General features: G+C 46.8%; 2 protein-coding genes and 1 long non-coding RNA gene across 11 annotated transcripts in view; 2 read left to right on the forward strand and 1 right to left on the reverse strand.

The window, feature by feature from the left end:
* ARSG (arylsulfatase G) overlaps positions 1 to 13,277 on the forward strand; it is a gene marked incomplete at its 5' end in the record, with an annotated part of 82,554 nt that extends 69,277 nt beyond the window's left edge. For 3 of the 6 annotated variants that reach the window (XM_083727601.1, XM_083727603.1, XM_083727604.1), the window contains 2 exons: positions 5,256 to 5,588; positions 7,590 to 13,277. In XM_083727601.1, coding sequence (XP_083583727.1) covers positions 5,256 to 5,554 — 299 coding nt within the window. In that variant the 3' untranslated portion in view covers positions 5,555 to 5,588; positions 7,590 to 13,277. The remainder of the gene's footprint in view (positions 1 to 5,255; positions 5,589 to 7,589) is intronic. The other 3 variants (XR_014561347.1, XR_014561348.1, XM_083727602.1) reach the window with 2 other exon arrangements.
* Positions 278 to 5,238, forward strand: LOC310839328. The gene is made up of 3 exons (XR_014561439.1): positions 278 to 731; positions 1,112 to 2,763; positions 3,907 to 5,238. It is a non-coding gene; the product is annotated as an uncharacterized lncRNA (long non-coding RNA).
* The window catches only part of WIPI1 (WD repeat domain, phosphoinositide interacting 1), a 46,218-nt gene continuing 27,559 nt past the window's right edge, over positions 7,810 to 26,468 (reverse strand). For 3 of the 4 annotated variants that reach the window (XM_083727668.1, XM_083727670.1, XM_083727669.1), the window contains 9 exons: positions 23,054 to 23,151; positions 21,191 to 21,283; positions 20,009 to 20,079; positions 19,117 to 19,224; positions 17,280 to 17,444; positions 16,319 to 16,426; positions 13,750 to 13,871; positions 12,576 to 12,676; positions 7,810 to 8,353 (listed from right to left, as the gene is read on the reverse strand). In XM_083727668.1, coding sequence (XP_083583794.1) covers positions 8,312 to 8,353; positions 12,576 to 12,676; positions 13,750 to 13,871; positions 16,319 to 16,426; positions 17,280 to 17,444; positions 19,117 to 19,224; positions 20,009 to 20,079; positions 21,191 to 21,283; positions 23,054 to 23,151 — 908 coding nt within the window. In that variant the 3' untranslated portion in view covers positions 7,810 to 8,311. Of the gene's footprint in view, positions 8,354 to 11,289; positions 12,677 to 13,749; positions 13,872 to 16,318; positions 16,427 to 17,279; positions 17,445 to 19,116; positions 19,225 to 20,008; positions 20,080 to 21,190; positions 21,284 to 23,053; positions 23,152 to 26,468 lie in introns of all 4 variants that reach the window. The other variant, XR_014561376.1, reaches the window with a different exon arrangement.

Consider the following 26,468-nt stretch of genomic DNA (forward strand, 5'->3'; position numbering starts at 1 on the left):
GTGCTTTAAAAAAAACAACCTTGTGGGATGTTCCCTCTCCCCTTCTGATGCATTTCTGAATAAAACCAGTCATCTTCCCCCAGAACCAAATCAAATATTTAGCTGTATCTCTAAGACAGTTAACCATCCCCCTTCATTCCACCAAAAACAAAACCCACCCCAAGCAGAATATTGTTTTTAATTTTTAATCATTCTGTTTTGTTAGGGTTCCCAAATCTGAAAGTCTGTTCAGCTTTTGGGGGGAAGATCTCCCCCCAAAAATCAGTTGTGGGGCTTTTTCTTCATTTTTTTGGGGGGGGGGATTTTAAAAAATAAAATTACCCCCGTGACATACGTCTAGGTTTTCCTGGACATTTTGCTGATTTGGGGGAAATCTGCCTGGACGCCAAAATGCTGCTCGATTCCCGGGCATGTCTGGGAAAATCCGGACATATGGCAGCCCTAGTTTTGTAAAGATGGACACCCACACAAAGAAGAAGAATTTAGGCCCGCAGGTGGAGCAATCCTCTGCCAAATGAGCAGAGATGTCTTGGCAGATGTGTGTTTCGTGGTCTGCTGTGGTACTGCGTGACACTTGAATAGAATCTGGCTGGGTGAACAGAACAGCCACCCACCCAAAATCCACTCAGATCTTCTAGAGTGGCTGTTGTATCCCCTAGGTTTGTTTAGAGGAACACCAGGAGATCCAAGCAGATTTTGAAGGGGGTTAAGAGTCCCTGCAAGGGACATGGGTGGCGCTGTGGGTAAAACCTCAGTGCCTAGGACTTGCCGATCGCATGGTCAGCGGTTCGAATCCCCGCGGCGGGGTGAGCTCCCGTCTTTCGGTCCCAGCTCCTGCCCCCTAGCAGTTTGAAAGCACCCCTAAGTGCAAGTAGATAAATAGGTACCGCTTTATAGCGGGAAGGTAAACAGCGTTTCCGTGTGCTTCGCTGGTGCTGGCTCGCCAGAGCAGCTTCGTCACGCTGGCCACGTGACCCGGAAGTTTCTCCGGACAGCGCTGGCTCCCAGCCTCTTAAGTGAGATGGGCGCACAACCCTAGAGTCGGACACGACTGGCCCGTACAGGCAGGGGTACCTTTACCTTTACTTAAGAGTCCCTGCAGTTGGCTGAGTCCCCAGACTCTCTGTGTATCTTTCCAGGCTGGTGCTTCTCTGCATCTGCATCTGACTAGCAGTGCAAAGCTTTTTGGGTGTGCTGGGCACATGCCTGTAGTTTGCGGCAGCGACTAAAAATGCTGCCTAAATTTAAAAATTATTTAGCGGCAGCAGCTACACACCCTGCCCATCATTTCTCGGCCCTTCCGAGGATGTGGAATTAGGGAGGAAGGAAAAGGAGGAGGCAGAGAGCAGAATGTGGTAGCAGCAGCAGGACCAGTGGAAGGAAGCAGTAGGCACAGGGGAGGCCACCATCTTGCATCCACCGCCTGAGGCAGTTGCCTCAGTTTCCCACTTTGCCAAAACACATCGTGCATTTGCGCAGGTATGGCTAAGAAGGCGCACTTTAAAAAAGAATAAAAGGAGAGGAAACTCAGCTAGAGACCAACTCTTAGCCCACCTGCATTCAGCTATACAATGGTACCTCAGGTTACAGATGCTTCAGGTCACAGACTCCGCTAACCCAGAAATAGTACCTCAGGTTAAGAACTTTGCTTCAGGATAAGAACAGAAATCGCGCGGCAGGGCAGTGGGAGGCCTCATTGGCTAAAGTGGTACCTCAGGTTAAGAACAGTTTCAGGTTAAGAACAGACCTCCAGAATGAGTTAAGTTCTTAACCTGAGGTACCACTGTACCAGAATGCACTTCTGTCTGCAGTGTGGATGAAGCCACTGGGCAGTTTTGTGGGGTACCCATTCCCCACACTTCTTCCCTCCTCTCCCCAGCCTTGACTTTAGTAGTTTACAGACCAGTCTTGCTGCTTTCAAAAGCCTTCTCACTTCCATTCTTTCTCCCGACAAGTAGCGGAGAGAAAGGCCCAGCGTTAAGGCACTTCTTTCTCCCTTTCCTAATTAGAAAAGTGCGCCTGTCAGCAGCAGCAAGAGGGGAGCACTGCCCTCAAGATGCTGGCACCTGTTAGCATTCCTCTTCAAGATCTACCTTTTCAGCTTTCATGCCACACCGTGCGACCTCACAGCTATTTTTATATCTGCGCGTTCTTCTTTTTCTAGCAAAATGAAAATAGACACTGGTGGTGGCTTGCTCACCCATCCTGGGCCTTCAAGCCGGCATTCTGGAATGGGGTCAAGCATGGGCCAGACCTACAGAAACCTGCAGAGGCAGCTGCGACTCAGGCTTCTTGAGCTATAATTACCAAAGGGCTGCTTTCTTATCATCTCTGCTAAGCAGCATGGGCTGTCACTGCACGTAATGTGTGTCCCTCTCTTCCCTTCCTCCGTTGTCGTTCTCCCCAGAGACTCCTTGCCTGATTTAGTCCTCCTGCAAGTTTTTATACACACACACAATCTTAGCTTCCACTGATGCAATTGCTCATATACAGCACTTGCAGCTGTGAAGGATTGGAAGAGCCCTTTTATCAGATCAGTAGTTAGTTATTCCCTTCTTTCTCCACCCTGCCTTCCAGTTAAAATCTGGGTACATTTTATCCTCATCCCCCAAATAGGGCTGAACAATATATTGATACATCATTCAAAACAGGTTTTGAAGTCCATATCATGCTATCCATTTCATTCTTTTTGACCTGGCAATTATATCGCAAATTGTGATGTGTGTTAGGGCTGGGCGATATATTCTCCAAAACACATTTGAAGTTCATGTCGTGATACCGATTTCATAATTTTGTGACCTAGCAATATATTGCATGTCATGATATTGGGGGTGCGCTATGCAAAAATCATGAGGCGGGGAAAACTGAAGCCAGCCAATGCCTCTACATAGCGCCATCCTTATTTCAGACATCGTGATATATCGGTATATCATGAAGTTTAGCTGTTGATTTATCGTGATGTTGAAAACCAGATTATCGCCCAGCCCTACCCTCCATTAAAACAATGTAATCAAGGTCTATAATGCATGGTTTGAATCACTTAGGAAGCTGCTTTTATACTTGGTCAGACCAACGTGTCCACCTAGCTCAGTACTGCTGATCTCTCCACCTCACATCTTGCCCTACCTCAAGTCGCCTGAAAGTGTGCATGCAAAGTGTGTGCTCTTCCCCTGAGCTAGAGCCATCCTCAAGGCACATGCTGCCTCACTGAGCTAGTCACTACTAGGTTGCACTCACAACGTCCTTTCCAAGTAACAGATCTTGAACACACTCCCAAAATCGGTTTCCTGAGGGAAGAGGTTACCTAAGAACAAAAGGTGAGGGATGTTGAAGCTGAGGCTAGAGGAGGAAGGGTAAAGGTAAAGGATCCCCGGCAGTTAAGTTCAGTCGCAAACAACTCTGGGGTTGCGGCGCTCATCTTGCTTTACTGGCCGAGGGAGCCGACGTTTGTCCGCAGACAGTTTTTTCCGGGTCATGTGGCCAGCATAACTAAGCTGCGAAGCCAGAGCAGTGCACAGAAACATCGTTTACCTTCCCACCAGATCGGTACCTATTTATCTACTTGCACTTTGACGTGCTTTCAAACTGCTAGGTGGGCAGGAGCTGGGACCGAGCAATGGGAACTCACCCTGTCGTGGGGATTCGAACCACCAACTTTCTGACTGGCAAGCCCAAGGCTCAGTGGTTTAGACCACAGCGCCACCCACATCCCTTTGGAGGAAGGGGTTCCTGAAACAATAGGCGGGCATGCTGAACCATCGGAGGTATATGATGCTACAAGTTTCCCGCCATAGGATGGACAGGGCAGTTTTAGGGAGCAAAGGGAAGGGGTTGTGATCTGGTCTGAAGAGGCCTCCCAAGTCCAGGCTATACTTGGCCTTGAGTGCCAAGTGCAAAACAGCAGAGTGCCGAATCGTGGTGCAGGGAACCTGTCCTTAAGGGATGTAAACAACTGTTAAATTAGTTTGCTGGATCATTAGGAGGATGCTTTTGCTCTGTCGCCAGGGCTAATTATTACCAGGCAAATAGAAGTGCATGCTTGTGTGGGCAGAACATTTTGTGCTCCTGCTCCTCCTGGGTAGCAAGGTCAGGTTTGCCTCCTGTTAATAAGGACAGTCTGTGTACCTGAAGGTTTGCTTCCTCTGTGGTGTGGGCAGGAGCCCAACCCCTCACACGGTGAAGCCAAAGCAGCCAAGGAGTTAATTGTTTTCAACAGGAGCACCTTCTTAAGGGTTGCACCAACCATCTCCTTCTCCTCGATGGCTTTAATATGGTTCATTGGTGTTGCCATCTGCATTTTTGTATGGGGAAGTTTTGGTCTGTATAGCTGTGGTTAATGAGGATGTTTCAGATGAGGTGTCCTTGTACCTAGGTATTTTTAAATTGTCTTTTTATTTTGGGGGCTCGAGGATCTGGCACTGGTGACACCCAAATATATAAATAACAGGCATTGCCTCCAGTGCTAGCCAGAGCAGGGAGTGGAGAACAAGTGGTACAGCCCAGATGTAGGATTACCACAATGATTGTTAAGAGACCTTTATCCCTTTAAAATACCAGTTGCAAGGAGTCTGCAGTGGCTCTCAGGTTCTGCTTGTGGAATTCCTGTACGCGTCCAGCTGGCCACTGTGAGATAGATGATGCGGAATAGATGGGCATTTTCTTTGGTCCAGCAAGGCTTTCCTTGTGTGATCTGTTGGTTGTGAGACAGCCAGTGAAGTAAACAAGTCCTTGATAAACATAGGAGCCCACTCTTGCCCGCCTTGGCTATTCCTCTGTTTGATGCTCCTGTTTTTCATTGATGGCTGTAGTATTTTGTGTAACAGCAGAATTCCATTTTTCTCATGGCATTTCACAAACTTGTAAAGTGGGAAACCCAATGTTCCCATCATGCGATGCTGTTATCAGGTCCTCCTGAACCTATCTTGCATTATTTCCAAGGAATGTCTTCCATACTTCCAAGTTTTGTATTTAAACAATAAACAGAGAAGCAACCAACTGCAAACAGTTTAGATACCTATTTCAGACATTGGACCACCCATTGCTCCTGCAACCGGTCCATTCTTGTAATGGGCCTGTGCTTAGTTCCCCTCCACAAAATCAATGGGTAAAAGTGTTTACCGTTGGCTAGATTGTATCATGCTTAAGCTACACTAATGAGCTCTGGGTGTTTTTCCTTTTAACTGCATGACTTCTGCAACAGGAATACCTGTTAAAAGATAGCAGCCCTGACATCTTGCATGCCTCCTTGTTTCCAGGTGGTGCCAAGGCCTGTGATGGGAGCATTGGGAAGGAACGGCGCCATCAGCCACCTCTCATTTTTAACTTACAGCATGACATCCAGGAGGCGGCACCACTGGACATTGAGACTGCAGAGTACCGTGCTGTCCTGCCAGTGGCGAACAAGGCTCTCCTGGACATTCTGTGGAATATTGCAACAGACAATGTCTCTACAGCGGACTACTCTCATGACCCAGCTGTGACACCCTGCTGCAACCCACAGCATTTGGTCTGCCGGTGCCAGCTGGCTTATTCCAACTCATCCCAGAGATGCTGAGCTGATACGGAAAGTGAAGCCTACAAGACTCAAGGTTAGAATAGCAGGGGAAACTTTGTTACATCCTAAACCATTCTGATAATTTTGGGTTGAAAAGTGGTATGTAAATATTTTGAATCAGTGCCATTTGGGGCAGCTTCCATCTGCTGTTTCTTTTATAATCAGACTAGATTTCTAACATGGCTCCAAGTCTTTATGCACACAAGCCAGGCTCCCTAATTTTGGATCTGCTTTTTACAACTTTGGCACTACAGTCATACCTCGGGTTACAGACACTTCGGGTTGCATGTTACCCGAATGGGTTACTTCCAGATTTTGGTGCTTGCTCATGCGCAGAAGCACTAAATCATGCTTTGCGCATGCGCAGAAGCGCCAAATTGCAACCTGCGTATGCTCAGATGCAGCGCTGTGGGCTGCAAATGCTGCGGGTTGCGAACGTGCCACACGGATCACGTTCGCAACCCGAGCACCCACTGTATTGTTAGCCCTTGTTTATACTTTTGCTTTGTTCTGTTGCAAGTTTGTATGTATGTATGTATGTTGTTCTTGTTTTTTTACTTTCGACTTTGACTGTAAAGCGCCCAGAGAATTTGTTCTTATTATTGTAAGGAAACGATCAAGTAAATAACTGTATTTTGTTTAAACCAGAGCAATCCTATTGTTGGTGGAGTAGGTGGGACACAGAAGCATTCATGGTAGAGAACTATTGCCTCAGCCCTGCTGATTTAATGCATAATACTTGAGGGACGCGGGTGGCGCTGTGAGTTGAACCACAGAGACTAGGGCTTGCTGATCAGAAGGTCGGCGGTTCAAATCCCTGCAACGGGGTGAGCGCCTGTTGCTCGGTCCTAGCTCCTGCCAACCTAGCAGTTTGAAAGCACCTCAAAGTGCAAGATAAAACAGGTAGCGCTCCGGCAGGAAGGTAAATGGCATTTCAATGCACTGCTCTGGTTCGCCAGAAGCGGCTTAGTCATGCTGGCCACATGACCACATGTACGCCGGCCCCCTCGGCCAATAAAGCGAGATGAGTGCCGCAACCCCAGTCGGCCACGCCTGGACCTAATGGTCAGGGGTCCCTTTACCTTTACTACTTGAGGGAAAATGAACTATATGCCACCCTAAAGACTGGTGTAGTTCTTAGTGCTTTGGAGAAAAAAGGGGCTTCTGGATCCAAGGCCCACCCCAACATGTGTCTCTCCCTGCAAAAAAAAAAAAAAAAAAGCTTTCTGCAGGTGTACTTGGAGCTCCTCTGAGGATGCACATGCTATCCTGTTAGAAGAGCAGTGTATATGCAACTTTCTAGGGGACCCTCCCACCTATAAGACTGTAGACTTACCGCTTTTTTTTGCTTTTTTTTTGTAAATGGGGAAATTTCATCTCAGCATCGGTGGCATTTAACTCCTTAAGCAATTCCTGCTCTCTGCAAAAGTCACCTCAATCCAGTGCTGGAAGCAGTCACACTTGAGTGACGGCCACCCAAAATAGCAACATGTCTGGTTTGCCCCCCTCCGTCATGTCTGGCATCACTTACCTGTGACCTGATTATGCATTTCCCTATCTCCATCTCTGCATCACGGACTGGCAGGGCTTGCTGCATCTTGACATCAGGATGAGACGAGTTAGTTGCGTAAGGTGTTACAAACAGGGACACGAGAACCAGACAGACGGTTGCCATTTTTATTTTAAGTAGGAGCCATGGCCCAAGACATTTGAGGGGGTCTTTAAAGTAGGTCTTAGGCATATGGAGTCACTGCAATATCGGGTAGAGCCAATTACAAGGATCTGAAAATCTAAAGAATTATTATTTAAATAATAATAGTGACTCGGGTCCTTACTATGCTATAGACATAATTACCGTATTTTTGTGTGTGTAAGACGCCCCCATGTATAAGACAACCTCTATTTTTTGAGCCCAAAATTAAATAATTCCAACATTCCGTGTATAAGACTACCCCCAATTTTAAATATACTTTAAAAATTTGGGGGAAATATTGTCTTAGACACAGAAAAATACAGTATCTCTCTTTCTTTGCAGGCAGGATGGTCCACAACATATGAAGGAAAATAAGGGAGACAATTCTCATTGTGGATCTCCTGACACGATTCTCTGAAAATAGCAACTGAGGCATGGCGTACAGTAGAAAGAAAACGGGATTCTATTTGCAAGCAGATGCAGCAGTTCCACTGGTAAAACTTAATCAAGGCTGACATCTTTAGGGCTCCGTTCAAAACAAGACAGAACACAAGGCGACAGCTGCTGCTGCTGACACGATGGTGACTTTATTAACAGGTATTTAAACAGAGTGCCAACACAGTAAGTTGGAGTTCTCTTTTTTTTCCTGTCTCCCTAATAGGTCACTGCAAAAATATTCTGCCTGGGTAAAATATTATGTATATATACTGTACGAAGGACATAGATCAATAGACTTCTGTTAAGTACATTTATACACGACATAAATTAGAAAAGGGCAGGCATGTGTATAAAATTCAGGTTCTTTTGTGGGGGGGGGTTACATTTACACTCGAGTATAGAGCAATGTGCATATACAGTACATTGATACCAAACCCACACAGCACTTTTAAGAGAATACACACAAAGGGCCAGAAAGGGTTGGGGCTAAGAAGAAACATACTGTGTTAAAAGCACTGGAGCACCTCTGGCTTCCCCCCTCACTTGTGGGATCTTCCACTTTCCCATTTTTTGTTTCTCCAAACTACCTCCCATCCGTCGCTCCGTGCTCTGCTGTTTGCCACTCCTCATGACCTCTTGTTCGTCTGGCTTCCACGGCACAAGTTTATCTACCAAAATCAAAACAGAAGGGCCTTACTTTTCCCAGCAGCGTGCCGTTGAGCAGGGAGTGTGCTGTAGCCGGACTTTGCGAACATGCAGAGGAAGCAGCAGGGAGGCAGCTTGCCATGCAACTGTTTTGCTTTCCGCAAAATCTGTGGGTCGCTTAGTTTTTTTGCGTGTCCTTGATTCAAAAGAATCATCTGGGCAACCCCAATGCCCATCTTAGGAGGAACTGAAGACTGAGAATTGTGTTTTCTGCTTTAAACAATGAACCCTTGTCTTGGTTGTAAACACAGCATGTGCTGGGTCACCTGATACATCGTGGTTCCCCAGCCACCACCAGCACAGCACACGTCCTGTCTCCCCTGTGCTGTGCAAGCGGCAACCAGGGAGCTGCAGTGAATCAGCAGCTCAAATTGTCTGCAAAAGGCAAAGGTGTCTGGGCGGGCTGCGTCTTTCCTCGTGGGGTCCTTGGTCGCTCCGGGAGGCAAGAGTCAGGCTGCCCAAATGGACGAAGGCAAAGGCAGACAGATTCACAGAACCTGAACATGCTTCTCAGGCTCTGTGTGCTTGGTTGCTGCCTGCCTGCCTTCGCCCAGGAAGGTGGGCTGTCTTTTTCATCCCAGAGCGACCAACCACCCCAAGAGGAAAGACGCAGCTTGCCCACTCGGGCAAAGCAGGCCAGGGCCTTTGAGCTTGCTCATGTGAGCTGGAAGGGAAGGGTTTGATCAGCTGCAGGGTGGGTGGGAAGCTGCCCACCCCATAGCTGATCAAACCCTCCTACTGCTCTTGCTTGCAGAAGCCACAGCAGTATGCGGTTGGGCAATGTATCTCTACTGCTTCTTCCTCCCCAATTAGGGGAGAAAGCAGCAGCTGATATACATTTCAGCCATTGTGATATGTCAGCATATGCTGATATTTAGCTGCTGATACCTGGTTTTCAACACTGCAATGTATCTCCCAACCCTAACAATAGCTGGAGTTCCTTGTGCTCCTGTATGGAAATTGCTCTTCCAAGAGCATAAGTGATGCAGCTGGCGCACGGCAATCATGTTTTTAGTGGCACTTGATCCCAAGCTGCTTGGATTCCACAGGCAAACCCATCCACAGCTTCACATACAATGATGCTTTCCACATGAAGAGCATCTTAAAGTAGGAGAAAGTATGCACACCATCGTCACCTGCAACGCATGCAGAACGCTCATTTCACATTGTGGCAGTTACATTTTTACGCTTGCCTGGACAAGAGAGCTTGTAGTCTTGATGCTGTAAATTAGATATCCTAGCTTTCCCCTCCTAACTCTCCCCTCTACCTCCTGTAAGTAATATGGAGGGATGGTAGTGGAATGCCCAATTTAGCAATGTGAAGGTTGCAATAGGACCCAGACATCGGGAAAAACTTCTAGCACTTGGGTCTGGTGTGGCTAGTCCACTTTGTCCAAATTGGAACGGGGCTGATTTAGCAGTTTCTGATGTGTGTAGATACTTCCTCCTGTGCAGAAGACAGTGTACACATATCCTTTGAAAAACCTCTTTTTATGCCAGTATATTAGCAATTCAAGGTACCGTCCTTGGCAAGGAGGGCCACCCTTACAAGCCATGGACTAGAATGGACCTACCCTCTATGTCAGACATAGAGCTTCAAAATCAGAAAGGGAGGTCCAGTGTTGGAGCTTCCCTTCCCACCTCTGCTAGCTCCAAAAAGGGCGGGTCCAACTGACCTTAAAAGTACTGTCAGAAGGGCCAGAAAAAAGAGGGTATGCTGGGAAGTGGCTTGGACATCCCCCATACTAGAGAATTATTCAGTCAAGCTCCTGAAAGAGAGATCACTAAATCTCTACCTCCCCTCCCATTGTTTCTAATGGGATGATAAAACAGATGGATATGTATGTCCATTACACACAGACCCCCTGGAAAAATGACATTCTGCCCTGCCAGCTTGAGCCCAGCAGTCAAACTGCCCCCATCCCCGCCTGCACTGTTAAGAAACCAAATGCTTGCTACAATATCCATGGAGAGGCAATTTCCCTATGAATAAGGCACATCATCACACCAAGAGTTTCACAGAGCACTGAGGAGGATTCCTAAAGTAATATGGCAAGTGGAAACCCCCATAACAACCTGGGAGGTTGGTACAAAAAAGAGAAAAATAATCCCAAGTTTCTGATCCTAGAGAGATGACGAAATACTAAGAGATCGCCATCCACCCTCCTCTATTAAGGCAGCCAAAGGTAAAAAGAAACAACTCTTAAGTGCAGTAGCTTCTCAAACAGGATGCTGAGCGCAGCGCACAGCTGAGTTGTGACCAGACCCCAGAAGGTCAATAATCGTCCATATGCATGCACGACTAACACAACCATTAATCCATATTGCCAACACTTTACACTTTTAAAATAGAACACTAGTCTTTGTGGGTTGGATACTGCCTAAGTGTTCATGGCCATATGCGGAGGGAACAGTTTAATTATCGCAAAAACAAACAAACCCAAAAGCTCCTACGGTGGCCTAGCAAGCAAGGGAACATTGTGATTGCTCAGCCTTGGCTTTTTCACCAGCCCACACAACTAGTAACAAATGCCAAAACTAAGCCCGTTACATCAGAGGTGCAATGTGCCACTTGCCTGGCTGTCTATGGCAAGTAATACCCCCAGCTCCATCCTGTCTCTCACACCCACCATGGCATTCCTCCCCCCTCAGACACAAAGAGAAGCCTTGAAGGTTAGGGGAGAGCGAGCTTGCAGGTGCCATACATAACAGGTGGCTGGTGTGTGACTCTTCCAGTGTTGCTGGACTCCCATCAGCCCCAGGCAACATGGTCAGAAGTCGGGGATTGTGGGAGTTGTAGTTCCACAACATCTGGAAGGCTTCCCTAGCCCTAGACCAAGTTAGTCCTCTTCCAGCCTCTAAACAACAGCGTAAGGCTATCTGGGACGGTTCCTCTCACCTTTAACAGCCCGGGGCAAGAGTTTTGGCAGCGGCAGGTAAGGGGAAGCAGAAGGCATGAGAAGCGGCAACAGGAGCAAGGCAGACAAGCGGTTGGGCAGGTAGATGCTTAGCTCTGCAATAATGCTTGGATCACTTGATGCTGTTAAGACACAGCATGGAAGTCACTTCCCCATGACACAATACAAGACCATGCAAGAGGGATGGGACCCTTTAGAAGGAACATAATACATCACTTGTTACTTCTTAGAAAATAAATAGCATTGATTAAAGAGACACTGGGAGGTAGCAGACTTCTATTACAGAGAGGGGAGAAAGATAGCGGGAACACAAAGAAATGTCCTTAAGTTTTCCAGTTTCCAACCTTCCTTGCTAAAGACAGGTTTGGTCTGTGTATGCAGCAGTAAGTAGGCTTGGGCTGCTGATCGCTCTCTCTCTTTTCTCTCCCGCCACAGGCTGGTCCTACCTCGAGAGCCCAGCGATGGAAGAGCAGCTCCATCACTAGCACAACTGCTGCCCAGCCAGCACTTGCTTACTGCACCTGCCCATTTCCCCTTAGGTAATGCTTCTACCTGCACCACCATTTTATACTGATGCCTGCCCTGCAGGTCTTTTCCTCCCCCCCCCCCCAGCCCCACATGCAAATAGCAAAGCTGGTGGGCTGAGCATCTTGCTGGTATGGTAAAGCGACCAGCAATAGGATTGGGTTGGGAAGGAATGGGGGCATGGGCTGCAATTGCCCAGAACCCACAAAAAGCCAAAGCCAACGAGCCACCAGTCAGTTTTATCATTGTTTTGGTCACTTAATCCAAACACACATTCAAAGGACCAAATGGGTGCCCTTAAACATGCCTCTTTCTGACATTTGAAGGATTCCTCCCCCCATTTCCATCTCAGATGCTTTCTGCAGAAATCCAGACTTGAACTCTGAGTGTGCCCTCCTCTTGGGAAGACGAGGGTTTGGGTGGGAATCAATTAAATGGTCTGGAAGCATCTGCAGCTCTAGCACTGCTGAACCTCCGCAGGAATGGACCTGCTCAGTCAGTTCCCTGGGCCTGGGACACCAATGCAACAGTAGGATGTCAGGATTATAAATAAGATTTTTGTTCCCAAGCCCCTCTCCCAGCACAGTGGGAGTTTATCTACCCATTTATAAGAGCATAACTGATTTAGTTGCCGCGGGCTACAGAAAGGAGAGGAAGGGACAGCCCTTCTGGAAGAAGAGGTTAAACGCTTTCTTCGCAGCATGAGGCCCATAGTGCTCTCTTAAGTACTCCTAATGCTCACAGGTGGAAACTCATTTTCATCATCCAGACACACTGGCCCAGTGGCGAATTCGTGCTCCGGTATAACCTCTCCTCGAAGGGCTCCTCCATCTTCTGAGTAACCTATTTAAGAAGGAACAAAATACTGGAAATAAGTACAGCTGAAAAGCCCAAAGGCTGGGCAGACAGGGGCGGCATTTGGTGACACTTTACTGAGTGCTTTCCCCCCCTCCTTCTGCAAGGTTTGGCAAAACACAGAGAAGTGAAGGGACTTGTGAGAGCTGCACCAATACTGCAATTGCCAGACTGTGGTGGGGAGAAGTTTCCATTCTAATGAAAGCCTCAGGCTTTCCACTGTGAATCAGACATGCAGAGTTTTGATTCATGTGGGATCTTCAATAAGCATTAGTGGCGCCCAAGGCTTTTCATAAAGGACGGACAGAAACACATTCTAACTTGTTTGCACAGACAGGATAGAGGGGAGAGTAGTCAAGCGAGTCTGTTCAGATTTCTAGTAGCTTTGCTTGGGATGACATGAGCAAAGCGCATTACCAACATGCAAGCAAGGGAGTCTGCGTTGTCTATTAGACAGCACAATGGGTATGTTTCCTATAATTACATTTACTTTGCAGTTATAAGCAACACAGAGCAAAACAAGATGCCCAGAAGACATTTGTTGCTGTTTCTCTGCATTACAAAAATAAAGGAGAGGTAAAGATTTGCATCAGGGTGATCTCGTCTTTTTTTTTGCTTTATGGTTGCTGAGATTCTTGGGAATTTGAATTTTGTGCGCATTATCAGACTTTATTCTTCTAAACTTCTACATAATGCACCCAGCCTTGATGGTTTTATATCATACAACACGTGTGGCTTGGCCTGGCAACGCTGGCCACGTAGATTTATGTTGTGACAAAGAGCAAAGGGTGCTGAGCTGCTTCAGTTTCTTTTGTTTGGTTCTGAGGCAATGCGAAATTAAAAGCGTGAGGAAACACCTGGCCTTCTGCCTATGGCCAGACCCCTTCTCCCAGGTACAGGGCATCTGAAGAGGTGACAGATAAGAAAAAGAACCTTGTTTCCCTAAGAACATCAAGAGGGATGTATAGATATGTCATTATCTGGGGGATACGTAGCCATGAACAGTTCTGGTCTGGCTAAACCAAGAGCCTGAAGATCTTGAATGACAACCTGACACTCACCTGGCACCATCGAAGGTGAAGGCACCGAACTCTGCCGGGCTACCGTTGCAGCATAAGTCTGAGGTACTGGGGGGCGGAGATCGTTTTCTTTGTTCTCTTCTGCCTTTCCCAGGTCAAGCAAGCTGATTGTATGTTGAGGCAGGGAAAAAAGAGAATAAAATTAGTTACTACCTCCCAAGCTACCCAGTAACATCAACAATGCATGTCCATATTTCACTGTGATGGGTAGCAAAGTATAAGCTGGACGGCTGGTGCATGTGGGTCTTGTGCCGTGGTCTCATCCATCTCTGACCCATATGTTGCATTGGTTTCCCAACACAAATGCACAACGGCAAAACCTCTCCAAAAAGGACTACGTTGGCATTTGGAAGAAAGGGAGGAGAGTGCTGGGACGCAGGTGTAATGTTGCTGTGGAGGTGGGGAAAGGGACATCGGACCACACCAGATCCTTCAGACCCCTTTTCTTCAGTAGCGCAGGAGGTAAGGGAAATAGGCTCCCGTGCACTGTTATCCTAATCTTGCACCACCGCCCTTTCAACTATCGGTCTCCTTTCCCCCATCTTTGCTCAAGCTACTTATCCAAATTTGTAGACATACATATGCATACCCATATGCATGCAACACAATGTTATGCAGGACCTCAAAGCAAGCCCAATTGCTTTTCCATCACCACCGAGGAACCACAGTGTCGTCCCACACTTCGAAGACGGCAGGGCTCTCATTTAACATAAGCAGCCCACCTAGCCCAGTAGCCTGCTCTCACAGTGGCCAACAAGCAGGATCTGAGCGCAATTTCCAGCAACTGGCATTCAGAAGTATAGTATCTCTGACAGTTCTTTAGACATTAAGCGATACCCCTATTTAAACAACAACAACTATCCCTTATGGCAGTAATCATACTCCACCACAGAAGTTCATGGCGGCCCTCTGCTCATTGCAGATTTTCATTCACAGAATAGACCAGTTGCAAGCAAGCCCCCCACCCCACCACCAGCTGCTTGTGGGCACCTCCTGCAAGTCCCTGGTGCCACCCAGTCCTCTTGCCCTTGCCAGCCCAAAGGGCTGGGCAGTAGCACGCACAGACGTTACACTCCACCAGGCTACATACAAGTGCTCACTCCTCTCTTTGCAAAGAGACGGGCAGTCATTCTGCTTGTTATGCTAGACAGCAAGGATGGGCTTGTAGAGAAATTCCACTGCAGCTGTCCAGATGAGGAGGACACAGCCATGATTCTGAGCCACAGGCAACACCCAAGAAAAAAGCCCTCACTTGAGGTGACCTAAGTTTTATGGGTGACCAGAACACACACAGGCTCCAGGCCAAGACACAAGAGTGCTGGCGATGCCTGAATGAGATGGGCGGCCCAGGGTAACGGGCCTTTTAGTCACAGCCTCTGCATCTGAAGCATGCTGGTGTGTGAGCTGAATAGCACTTCAAAAGCTGACAGCCAAATTAATACCTAGGTGGGTGTTTAGATCCAACTACAAAGGCCTGGCATTATCTACACCCTGACGAGGGAAACACCTTCACTGTCATCTTTAGCTATTTCCAGTGCAAATATAAGCACCTCAAACTAGGAATAAAACCGACATGTTTTTCTTGTGGCTCAGTGACTCGGGCTGTGTTACTTGCCCTCCAAATCTTATCTTTCCAGAATATCTATAAACTGCATAACATCAAGTACCACAGTAATGTACAAAAACAACCCACAACACCTGAAACAGTTCTCTAAAAACCAATCCGAGGCTGCTCATGCATCACCTCATCCTTTTGGGAAAACCATATGGCAGAGGCAGCCAATGCGTTCATCCTCAAATGCTGTTGGACTACAACTCCCATTATCCAAGCAGGCTGGTGGGGCTGATGGGAGTTGAAGTCCAACAGCATCCGGAGGGCACCAGGTTGGCTACCACTGCCATAAGGACTTCCATCTCTTTGCCACAGAGCAAACCTCCCTCCAGTTATGTGTCTGCTTGCCTCCAAGAACCTTTGAAGTGTTGCATTATGACTCTTCCCTTCCAACAAGGGAGCTTAGTTCTTCTCACATATCTGTTTTGCTACATCAATTCCACATGTGACATGCATCCTTGTTGAGTTCCCTGGATTCATCCTACTCCCCAGGTCTGCACAATCTGGTTGGGGCTTTTGTGTGCAGACAATTCTGTCTTTCTGAGATAAAATGGCCTTCAGATTTTGTGCTTCTGGCCAAACAGTCTGATGGTTTTCACCCAAGAGGTCCTTGTCCATCTGGTGTAATTTTGTGAGATGCTCCCCTTGGCGGCGGGGGGAGAAGACACCTACCTACAGAAAACTAGTATATACAGCCAGAGTGCGGGTGCCTGCCCTGATTCATCAATCAGGAGACATTTGCGATTTCTGCTAGAAGGTGGGGCAGCTTTGGAATACCTCACATAGTTCAGGAAGTCATGCATATAATTTTAACCACCAACGAATTAAAGCACTACAGGGCATGATTTTATTATAGCCTGTGGCTTCCCTTTGTATACGCTAAACCACCTCCAGACATTTCCCCTTGCAGTGCTCAAACAGCTCAGCTGTATCATTTACCTGTGTTTCTTGATTAGAACACACTCTCCTCCATCTTGAGGGTCCAGGTTGTAGAGGTAAAGGTGTCCGTCAGACGTCGTAACCAAGAGCCGAGGCAACTTCTGGATTCTAACAAGAAATGTGCAAGAGGAGAGTTGAAAGGAACTCACAAAAGGTCTCTCCATCCATCCATTTGCCTGCCCTAGGCTGGCCAGGACATCAGGTGGTATTTAGCTGTGAATTTTACCTGTTCTCCTGGATGAGTAAGTTCTCTTGTGCAATTACTCTATTTTCTCATTAAGCAGAGGAAAAATGGATACACACACCACACCTTGATGGTACAAATGTACAGATGCATTGTTCTGCTTAACACATCAGTGGAGATGCCTTCTCCTACACGAGACCTTCCCAAATTCAGTCACTATGAGCACCACCACCACTACTGTGAGCCTTCACAACTTGGAAAAGGGCAAAAAATAATAATTCCTTCCATCAATCCGATTCCTGCCAAACAGAGGTAGTGATGCTCTACAAGTCCAATCAGCCCCAGCCAGCATGGCCAACAGCCAGGACTAATGGGAGTTGTAGTCCATAGAACATCACATTTACTACTCCTGGGCCAAAGACATCCTCAGCCTATCTTCTGGTAGGCAGAAAGCCCCTAAAGAGACCATTGCAATCTAATCCCTTTCAGACCTGGGGCACAAAACAGCTTAAAATTCTGAACTGCCTGTATTGTGCACCTAGCAGCTTCCCAGGAGCAGATGCAGATGGCAGTGGTCCAGTGCAGAAGAAGCAAGATACAGAACATTTCCACACGTCGCATCTTGCCACGCAGTCAATACATTTCCAACAAACTTCCAGCTTGCCTCAACTCAGGGTGGGTGTGTGCGCGCATATATATATGCTGCTCTGAGAGATGCCTATGTATATATACACAGAAGGAGCTGCTGCTCGGTTGCTATAGCCACAGCTTACGTACGTGGAGAGCACACAGATGTTCCTTTGTCCAGAGAAGTTCAAGCGCACGGTGGCAAAGGCCCGGTCCTGGCTCATCATGCCTGACACTTGAGAAGGGAGGTAGTTGGTGGCGGCCATGAACATCTTGCCCATGTAGCCGCTCCAGGACGGGGGTTCTTCCGGCCGGCTAAGAGAAACAAAGCAGCAGGCACTGAGATTCTTAGTCTAGTATCTAGACCAGGGAGCATCAATGCAATAGTGTGGTCCTAAACCCCTCAAGGCTACATACATGCAACTTCCCTGGCTCCCATTCATCCTTTGCTAATTCTTTTTTTTCCCCTTGGGAGTTTCCCTCAGTGTCAGCATTTTAAGAGTATAAGTGCCTCGGGGCATACACGAATCTACAACTTATTAAAGTGCAACATGGCACGATATAATTGCCAATAAAGTCAAACCTGAAATCTACATGCAAGTTAAAATTGTATTAGCTGTCCAACTTTGTGTGAAGTTTCGCCATATATAATGCCAGCACAGCTGTGCTTGCTTGAGCTAACTTGTCTGCTCTAACAAGAACGAGTATATTTAGGCAACAATGCTATAAGCCACTGTGTGTCCCAATGATAACTGGGCAAAACACTCCTATGCTGAGAAGTGAATGCCGTGATCTGTTAAGATACAGCCTGTACAATTAAACCCCATTTCACAGAAAGCCATTATGAATGTACCTTCTTACCCAAACACTAATGAATAGCTAAAAACAAGTCTGTACTAAGCAAAGGGTTGTGTTCCAACTTTAAATCTACCACGGGAAGCAGTTATCAGTGACAGCCGATCATTTCTCAGGGCTTCTGCGTACATTATCTATTTTCAACATTTATCCTGGATAATGTGCATTATGTTAAAGAGGCTCAGTTCCACCCAAGCCAATTCCAGTTTTCCTCCCTAGTAATCTTTGGCCTAGCCTCCCCCAACCTAGCGCCCTCTGATGACCTTGCACTCCATTCCCATCACCCTCTGTCAGCATGGCCAATGGTCAGGAATTATGGGAGCTGTAGTTCAAAATGTGTGGAGGACACCAGCGCTGTGGATGGCTACTCCAATAGTCATTGCTTCAAAACAGACTTGAAGTTATCCAGAGACAAAGATGGCAGATATCTTTTTCACAGATACCAAAACTGCACCCAGGCTACCATTGGGTGATGCATAATGTCCATACACAGCCAAAGATAGCTGCCCCTGCTACAAACAGCAATTCTTGAACTGAAGTTACTGGTTTTGCCAACAGACACTTGGCCCAGAAACAACTGAAGGCAGAAACAGGCACAAGCCCTTTGCAGACTTGTGCTGGTCACAGAGCTGCAACGACATTGCCTCTCTCCAACAAATGTCTGGAATAAATATTGTGGCCTGGAAGCTGGACCTTGGGCTGGATGCTTGAGCAGTTTCCTGGGTCTAGCACACCCCAGATCCACCTTCACCCTCAATTCTGGTCCCAGGCTCCTTCAGTTCTGCTCTTCCTGGCTCCTGGAGTGCTGCCACAACAATCAAGGCATGCTCTTGATTCCTGTCTCCTGTCCTAACAATCCCATTTCTCAGCCACAGGTTCATCCCACTGTGTGGCATCACAACTTTGTCTAAACAACATGGGCCCATTTAAAAAAAGAAAGACAACAACCAGTAACTTGATGGAAATGACAAGTATGTGCTGAAATCGCATACCCTGGGGCCAACTGACAGTGATGGCTTGGATATGCATGGGCCACGTTTTCCCATTCTTCCCATAGCTTTGCTGGGCCAGGGCTGAATCTCACTGCAGCTAAGACTCCCCACAGCCCACACGGCACTGTTTGGATACCCACCTGTCTGTGAGATGTTCCAGCTTAAAGATGTGAACGGTCTCGGTGTTGCTTGACGCACACAAGAATTGCGAGTCCATACTGAACACCAGGGAGCTGATGTTCACGTACCTAAGCCCAAGGGAAGGAAAGAGGATTGCTGCAGCTGACACAAAAACAAAAAGGAGGTCAGGCCGTGCTAGGCCGTGGCCAAAATAAGCAGATCTGAGAGATCTGCAGGGTGGAGGTAGTGGTGGAAATGAACGTGATATGAACAAATCATATCCTGCTGCTGGTCTGTGTGTCCTACAACTAGGGATCCAACAATGAGTGAATGTGGTGTAGCACTGGAAAAGAGAATGGGCTGTAGCCCTCATTTCAAAATCTCAGCTCAGCCATTAATTCATTTACTGTAAGCCACAATGCCTCAGCCCCTGCAAACCTGTTACATGGGGATCATACTGCATATTATTCTGGCTCCCGTACTAGGTTTTCAAACAGCCTCTGACCATCGGCACACCTTGCAAGAATGGACCAGTGTTTTAAAAAGCACAGTGGGGAAAAAAGATCCCTAAAGTACTTCACCCTATTTTATACCTCTCCTGTACTTGCGTCCCTAAGCAGCGATTTCCCCACAGTTACGCCCAATGAAGGCACTCGCTATGTACCAGTGAAAATCTCAATGGTACTGGACCAGCCAGGCGTGATACCAGAAACTCCCACACCAATCATACTGTTTGTTGTGTTGCGTTCAATGGCTGTGAAAGCAAGGAAAGGCAGCAGGCCCTCCCATGTGTTTTGGAGAGTGTTCCCAAAACATTTCCTAGGTAAGGACCCTCCTAGGTAGCAGGGCGTGCATTTCATATGGGGTCAAAAAAGAAGAAGAAAAAGAGCCACTGATGAGTGTAGCACTGACCTCTTCATTCCTCTTCTGAATTCATAGACCTTTTGCCCCTCAGGGATGGAAAACACCCGAATGACGGTCCCCTGAAGGAAAACAGGTAAGGCATGGAAGTCACATAGCCATCAGGTTGCAAGGACCAGCTGCCTTCACAGAAGAGATGCTACAATTATTCCGGCATGGACACACACACGAGAAAAAATTAAATATTTCCTAGCACTCACAAACGAGGGACGCGGGTGGCGCTGTGGGTTAAACCACAGAGCCTAGGACTTGCCGGTCAGAAGGTCGGCGGTTTGAATCCCTGCGACGGGGTGAGCTCCCGTTGCTCGGTTCCTGCTCCTGCCAACCTAGCAGTTCGAAAGCACGTCAAAGTGCAAGTAGATAAATAGGTACCGCTCCGGCGGGAAGGTAAACGGTGTTTCCATGCACTGCTCTGGTTCGCCAGAAGCTGCTTAGTCATGCTGGCCACATGACCCGGAAGCTGTATGCCGACTCCCTCGGCCAATAAAGCGAGATGAGCGCCGCAACCCTAGAGTCGGTCACGACTGGACCTAATGGTCAGGGATCCCTCACAAACAGTATTAGGATAGGTACTGTGATCCTAAGAAAGACTACATAGAAGCTACTGCTTTCATTGGAACTTACAACTAATGACTTGGCAGCAAGCGCCACTGACCTTAGCAGGGTTTAAGTCCGAGTAAACATACTTTGGATTAATTTACAAGTTTGCTTAAATTTGGGGGCTTACACCTCAATTATGACCTAGAAGCAAGCCCCACTGATTTCAGTGGAACTTACTTGAAAGCAAGCAGGCTTAGTCTGCAGCAGTTTCTAGGAACAGTACTCAATGCCAGTTCTTCTGGTACATGTAGCCACATGCAAGATGGTTACTCCTTTGCCAGCTTTCTCTTTAAATTAGTATTTTAACGCCAATGGCTCCTCCTCAAAACGGACTTTTGAAAACATGCAAACTTTTGAATACATTTCTCTGCTGACGACAAGGCAAGCGGGCATAAGCTTAAAATGGAAGAGGGGGAAAAAACCCTAAGTGAAATACCAGAAACTTTTGCCTGGGGTGAGTAACTAATTTGCCAAAGGATTCAAATGGTAAACACAACACTCGTTTTTGCTCCTCAGGGAAAACACAAGTGCCAATTGTAATTCTCTCCAGTGGTAGACATTTTGCTCCCTTACCTTTTCAGAAGCACTTGCTAGTTTTGACCCTGTGGAGTTGAAGGCCAGGGCAGCGAGGGGCCCATCGTGGGCAGAAATTGAACAGACGTCTCTCTGTTAATGGGAAGGTAAACAGTTTAAGTGTGAGCCAAAAAAAAAAAAAAAAAAGGCCTGGGAGAAGGGTAGGATTTCCAGTTTTTCTTCAAAAATGTGTAGACAGATTAGTAGTGTTGTAAGCAAAAGTATTTTATTAATTGCATTAATTGCATAATTTATTGCATTTATATCCCCATCTTCCCTCCCAAGGAGCTCAATGTTGCATATTTGGTTCCCCCCCTCCTCAATTCATCCCTACAACAGCCCTGTGAGGTAGGCTAGCCTAAGAGCCGGTGATTGACGGAAGGTTACCCAATGAGCATCAGCTCCATGCTCCTCCCTTAGCTATGGCAAAATTAAGGCTTCATCGGCTAAGGGCGCAGAATGCCCCCAATGATAGCACTTGAATAGTCAAGGCACAGAGAATCAGGGTGCTCCCTGACAAGCTGCTTGTTGAGCTTTCATCCGTATGTGTTTGCATGGAGGTCAGATGGCGTTGCATCAAAGCAAGCGTCACACTTATCTCCCCATCACTTTCCTTACTGCAAAAAGTCCAGACATTGGCGGAAGTGGGTTCGTTGCGCAAGAACTCCCAGTCGACTACAGCTGTGTGACCTGGATTTGCTGGGATGAGACTCAACCCCACGTGAGAATAGCATCAGTCTGGCAGCGCCCTCCGAGACGTCAGTCTCCCTTGTTTTATTTTTACTTCAATTATGCACATACATGCAGCTCTGATGAGCTCAGTACCAGAACATCTACTCTGCATGCAGAAGGTTGCGGGTTCAACCATGGGCATTGTTCGACCACTAGAATCACCAGGAAAAGCTGGCCAAGGGCCCCATCTGAAATGCTACGAAGGCGCTGCCTTGGAACCAGTCAGACGTTTGTACATGAAAAACAGTGGGCAATTATTGATTGATAACTAAGGATTTATGAGGGCTGACAAAGTGAAGAGTAACTCTTATTGGTATTTGGGAGTATGCTGTAGTTAAGTAAAGGTCTAGCAGGAAGTGAAAAAGAGCAGCCATGGGAAAATGAAGAGGAGGGGGTAAATGCTACAATATGTTAGATTTTTTAAATGGAGGGAGGGAAGGATACCAAAGAAGAAGGAATGGCATACAAAATTGATGGAATATGTAGAAACGGCAAGCCTAACCAGCAGAAGAAGAGATCAGGAAGAAAGGGAATTTAAGGAAGACTGGAAATTGTTTGTAGAATATTTGAAGAATCACTGTAAACAAATTAAAACGTTAGCAGGATTAGAGTAAATCTAGCAGTATAAATTAAGCTGAGATAAAATGGGAAAGAAATAATACGGAGTAACTAGAATACGCAGCAGCAGAAGATAACTAGAACAAACCATGAAAAGGGGGAGGGGAAGTCAATGATTAATGCAGGTTTTTTTTGGTGAATTTGAAAAATTTGTAAAAGTGAAAATTACAAATGAATTTCAAAATAAAAGCATACGGTTTTTTAAAATGCAATTTGGAAATACTTGTAACATTGAGCGGCAAATATGGGTGGAACAGGAAGTCAACTTTTAAATCTGAATTAATTTGATTTAATTTAAACTGAAAAGGGGAAAAAATGGCAAAAAAGGGAAGACACTGCCAGCTATTGCAGACAAGCCTGAGCTACACAAACCCTTGGTCTGACTTGGTATAAGGTAGGTTTCCCATGCTCCAGGAGCCTGATTTAAAAGAATATTTAGGGCCTGTTGAAGTGAAACAGTTCCAGAGAACATGGGCCCCCAGAGCTCAGATTGCGAGATTCCTTTCTACCTACCAAATTATTTCCGTCATACAGCACAATCTCGCCGACGGTCGTGCTGCCGGGGTATGCCAAGTAGGAATTGGAATGGTTAATAGAAAGTGCACACAAACCTAGAGGTGGAGGGAAACAAATTGCATTGTCAGGCAGAGATGCTGAGCTTGTGGTACGGGCAGGGTGTTTTATGGACAGCGGCAGAAGGAGAGAGCTTCCTGCTGGGAAAAATGCAACTGGTCCCATTGCTGGCACTTCTAGATCAGGGGTCAGCAAACTTTTTCAGCAGGGGGCCTGTCTACTGTCCCTCAGACCTTGTGGGGGGGCGGATTATATTTTGAAGAAGAAAAAAATGAACAAATTTCTATGCCTCACATAGGAATGCATCTATGCATTTTAAATAAAAGGACACATTCTACTCATGTAAAAACATGCTGATTACCGGACCGTCCGTGGGCTGGATTTAGAAGGCGATTGGGCCAGATCCGGCCCCCGGGCCTTAGTTTGCCTACCCATGGCCTAGAACAGGGGTAGGCAAACTAAGGCCCAAGGGCCGGATCCGGCCCACAGACGGTCTGGGAATCAGCGTGTTTTTAGATGAGTAAAATGTGTGCTTTTCTTTAAAATGCATCTCTGGGTTATTTGTGGGGCATAGGAATTCGTTCATATATATTTTTTTCAAAATATAGTCTGGCCCCCCACAAGGTCTGAGGGACAGTGGACCGGCCCCCTGCTGAAAAAGTTTGCTGACCCCTGTTCTAGATGCAGGCTGAGGTGACTCCTCACCTGCAACAGGAAATCTCTCTGACTCTGGTGACACCTGCAGGCAAGCGAGGGCACAGCTCCATGCACAATACAAAAAGACTATTTTGTCAGTAAAATAGCCCATTCTCAATCGCTCCGTCTTTTTTTTTTAAACACAAATTAGCCCCTTGCTTCATATTATGCCCTTAAAAACAGCACAGCCTTTCTGTTTTGGATATCACCAGAGAGATAGCCCCGGAATCCTTCAGAAAGCTGTTGGCAAGGGCGATTTTCATGGTGTGGTGTGCAAAATGGGCAAACAATGAGTTCCTTTGGATGTGGAGGATAGGGAGAGCATTTGTTGCTGTGCAGGGAAGGCGCAAGTGGTTTTCCTTTGACTCTTGCAGGTGGAAATGAATAACCAAGACCCCTAAGGCAGCCGCTTCTAAGCATCTTGCATGCACCTGGAATGACATGGAGAACTTGCCACTAACACACAGTGAGAACAGCCTTGCCATTATTGCCCCTGCTCCACAGATTTCTGAATGAAGGCTAGCAATGCTAAACCTCCCCCATCATTAGAGATGACAGGCGGACACTTCTCTATACAGTGGTACCTCGGGTTACAGACGCTTCAGGTTACAGACTCCGCTAACCCAGAAATAGTACCTCAGGTTAAGAACTTTGCTTCAGGATGAGAACAGAAATCGTGCGCCGGTGGTGTGGCGGCAGTGGGATGCTCCATTAGCTAAAGTAGTGCTTCAGGTTAAGAACAGTTTCAGGTTAAGAACGGACCTCCAGAACGAATTAAGTTCTTAACCCGAGGTACCACTGTACAGCCCTGGCCATCCCCCAGCAAGCTTTTCCAAGGGGCTGCCATTTTCTTGTAAAGAAGAAGAGAAAATGTCTTTCCCTATCATCCTTGCATCTTCACTACATTTTTTAATCTGCCTAGTCATTTTTTATTTTTGGAAAAGGTTGCAAACAAACAAACTGGCTCTCTTCCGCCCAAAATGGGTTCAGATTAGGGATGACACAATGCAAGTCCCTTTTCAAAAGTTCCCCCGGGGGTTTCCCTCCCTGGAAAACCAGAGGGGGAGACAAACTGACCACTAATGGCCAGCTGGAGACATTATACTTCAGTGGCTGACAAATGTGCCTTCATAAATTGGTTGATCAACACACACACACCTATTCAACAGATTGCAATAGAATGCTTCTTTTAGTAGGGGGAGGTGACTGTGGGTACCAGGAAATGCATCCTCTGCAGACACATGCATGTGCACTGGCGACCCTGATTTTCTTTCATCCAAACCACTTTATGCTGGTAGAGGAAAACCAACAACACAGAGTTGCAGTCTTAAATGCCTGTAAGGAATGGGAAGGGATCCCAAACCAGAGACACAGAGACACAAACACACACATACACACACACACACACACACACACACCCCATGGCGGTGCCAGGGATTCCACCTTGGGAAAGCATGGGTTCAGAGAAGGGCAGAAAGAAGCATAGGCAGCATAAAACATTTCCTCTACAATGATGAGAGAAAAAGCCCACAGACACTGCTTCCCGGAGTCCTCGAGTGAACTCAACATGTAAAGCTGGAAGTCAGGAAAGCGACCCCTGGGAATACTGGCCTTCTTTCTTGTGGCACAGCCCGCTTCCTCCCCTTGGCAGGCACCACGTCACGATATTCGGAAAGGGCAGCCCCTCGGAAAGGGCAAGTGACAAAAGGCCGGGCTTTCATTCAAGTGAATAAGCCCACATCTGGAATGCATGTCCCACTTCAAACTGTATTATGTGTGTGTGTCACAGGATAGAAAGATCTATCGCAGAAAATAATTTCCCAGCAGACAGATCTAACTAACTGGGGTGTCTGGGAGTAGTGCTTCAGGCTGGCTATTCTTAGGAGTCTCTTTTCCTACCCACAGAGAGCAGATAAACATTTGACTTTCAGAAGACATCTGAAAGCAGCCCTGTTCAGGGAAGTTTCTAAAGGTTGATGCTTTCTTGTGTTTTTAATATTTTGCTGAGAGCCTCCCAGAGTGGCTGGGGCAACCCAGTCAGATGGGTGGCCTATAAATAAAATGGTTGTCGTCATTATTATTGTTATTAAACAGTTCATCTTGCAGTCAATGGTACAGGCCACGTGCAATTTAACACCTCAGTGAGAACAAGGCCCAAATGACATTATGTACTGCTTGTTCCACCACAGAGATTTCGAAGTGCTCTAAAAACTTTGGGAATAACAAAGGAAAGATCAGGAGACATGAGTCGGCTTACCACCAGCTCTTCATTTCAAAGAACAATACTCCTTTTTTAAAATGAATTTTATGTGAAGTCTATTAATTCAAAACAGCTCAATGCCAAAATAGGATTCTATGTGGTAACGAAAACACTGAGAATCACTGGGTCCAAGAAGCCCCTTATTAAGCCTGCTGCAGCCACTGTTGACATGTCACAGCAACAAGAAGAGACGATCTGTAAGCAGGTACATACAAGAAACGCCAGGAACCTCCTTTGATGGCCTTTTCAGAGTTACTAAAAAGGCTGAAGGCATCCCAAAGAGATGGTGTGTACAACTCTTGGACAGGAAATAGGACCATGTGTGTTTTTCAGACAAACACTGGTGCCAGGCTATGCTGCCTTGGCAAGACCCCAAGAGCAGCAAAGCCTCTGCTCGGC

The sequence above is a fragment of the Podarcis gaigeae genome (genome assembly GCF_964106915.1).
Source record: "Podarcis gaigeae genome assembly, chromosome: 2".
Classification (NCBI taxonomy): Eukaryota; Metazoa; Chordata; class Lepidosauria; order Squamata; family Lacertidae; genus Podarcis; species Podarcis gaigeae.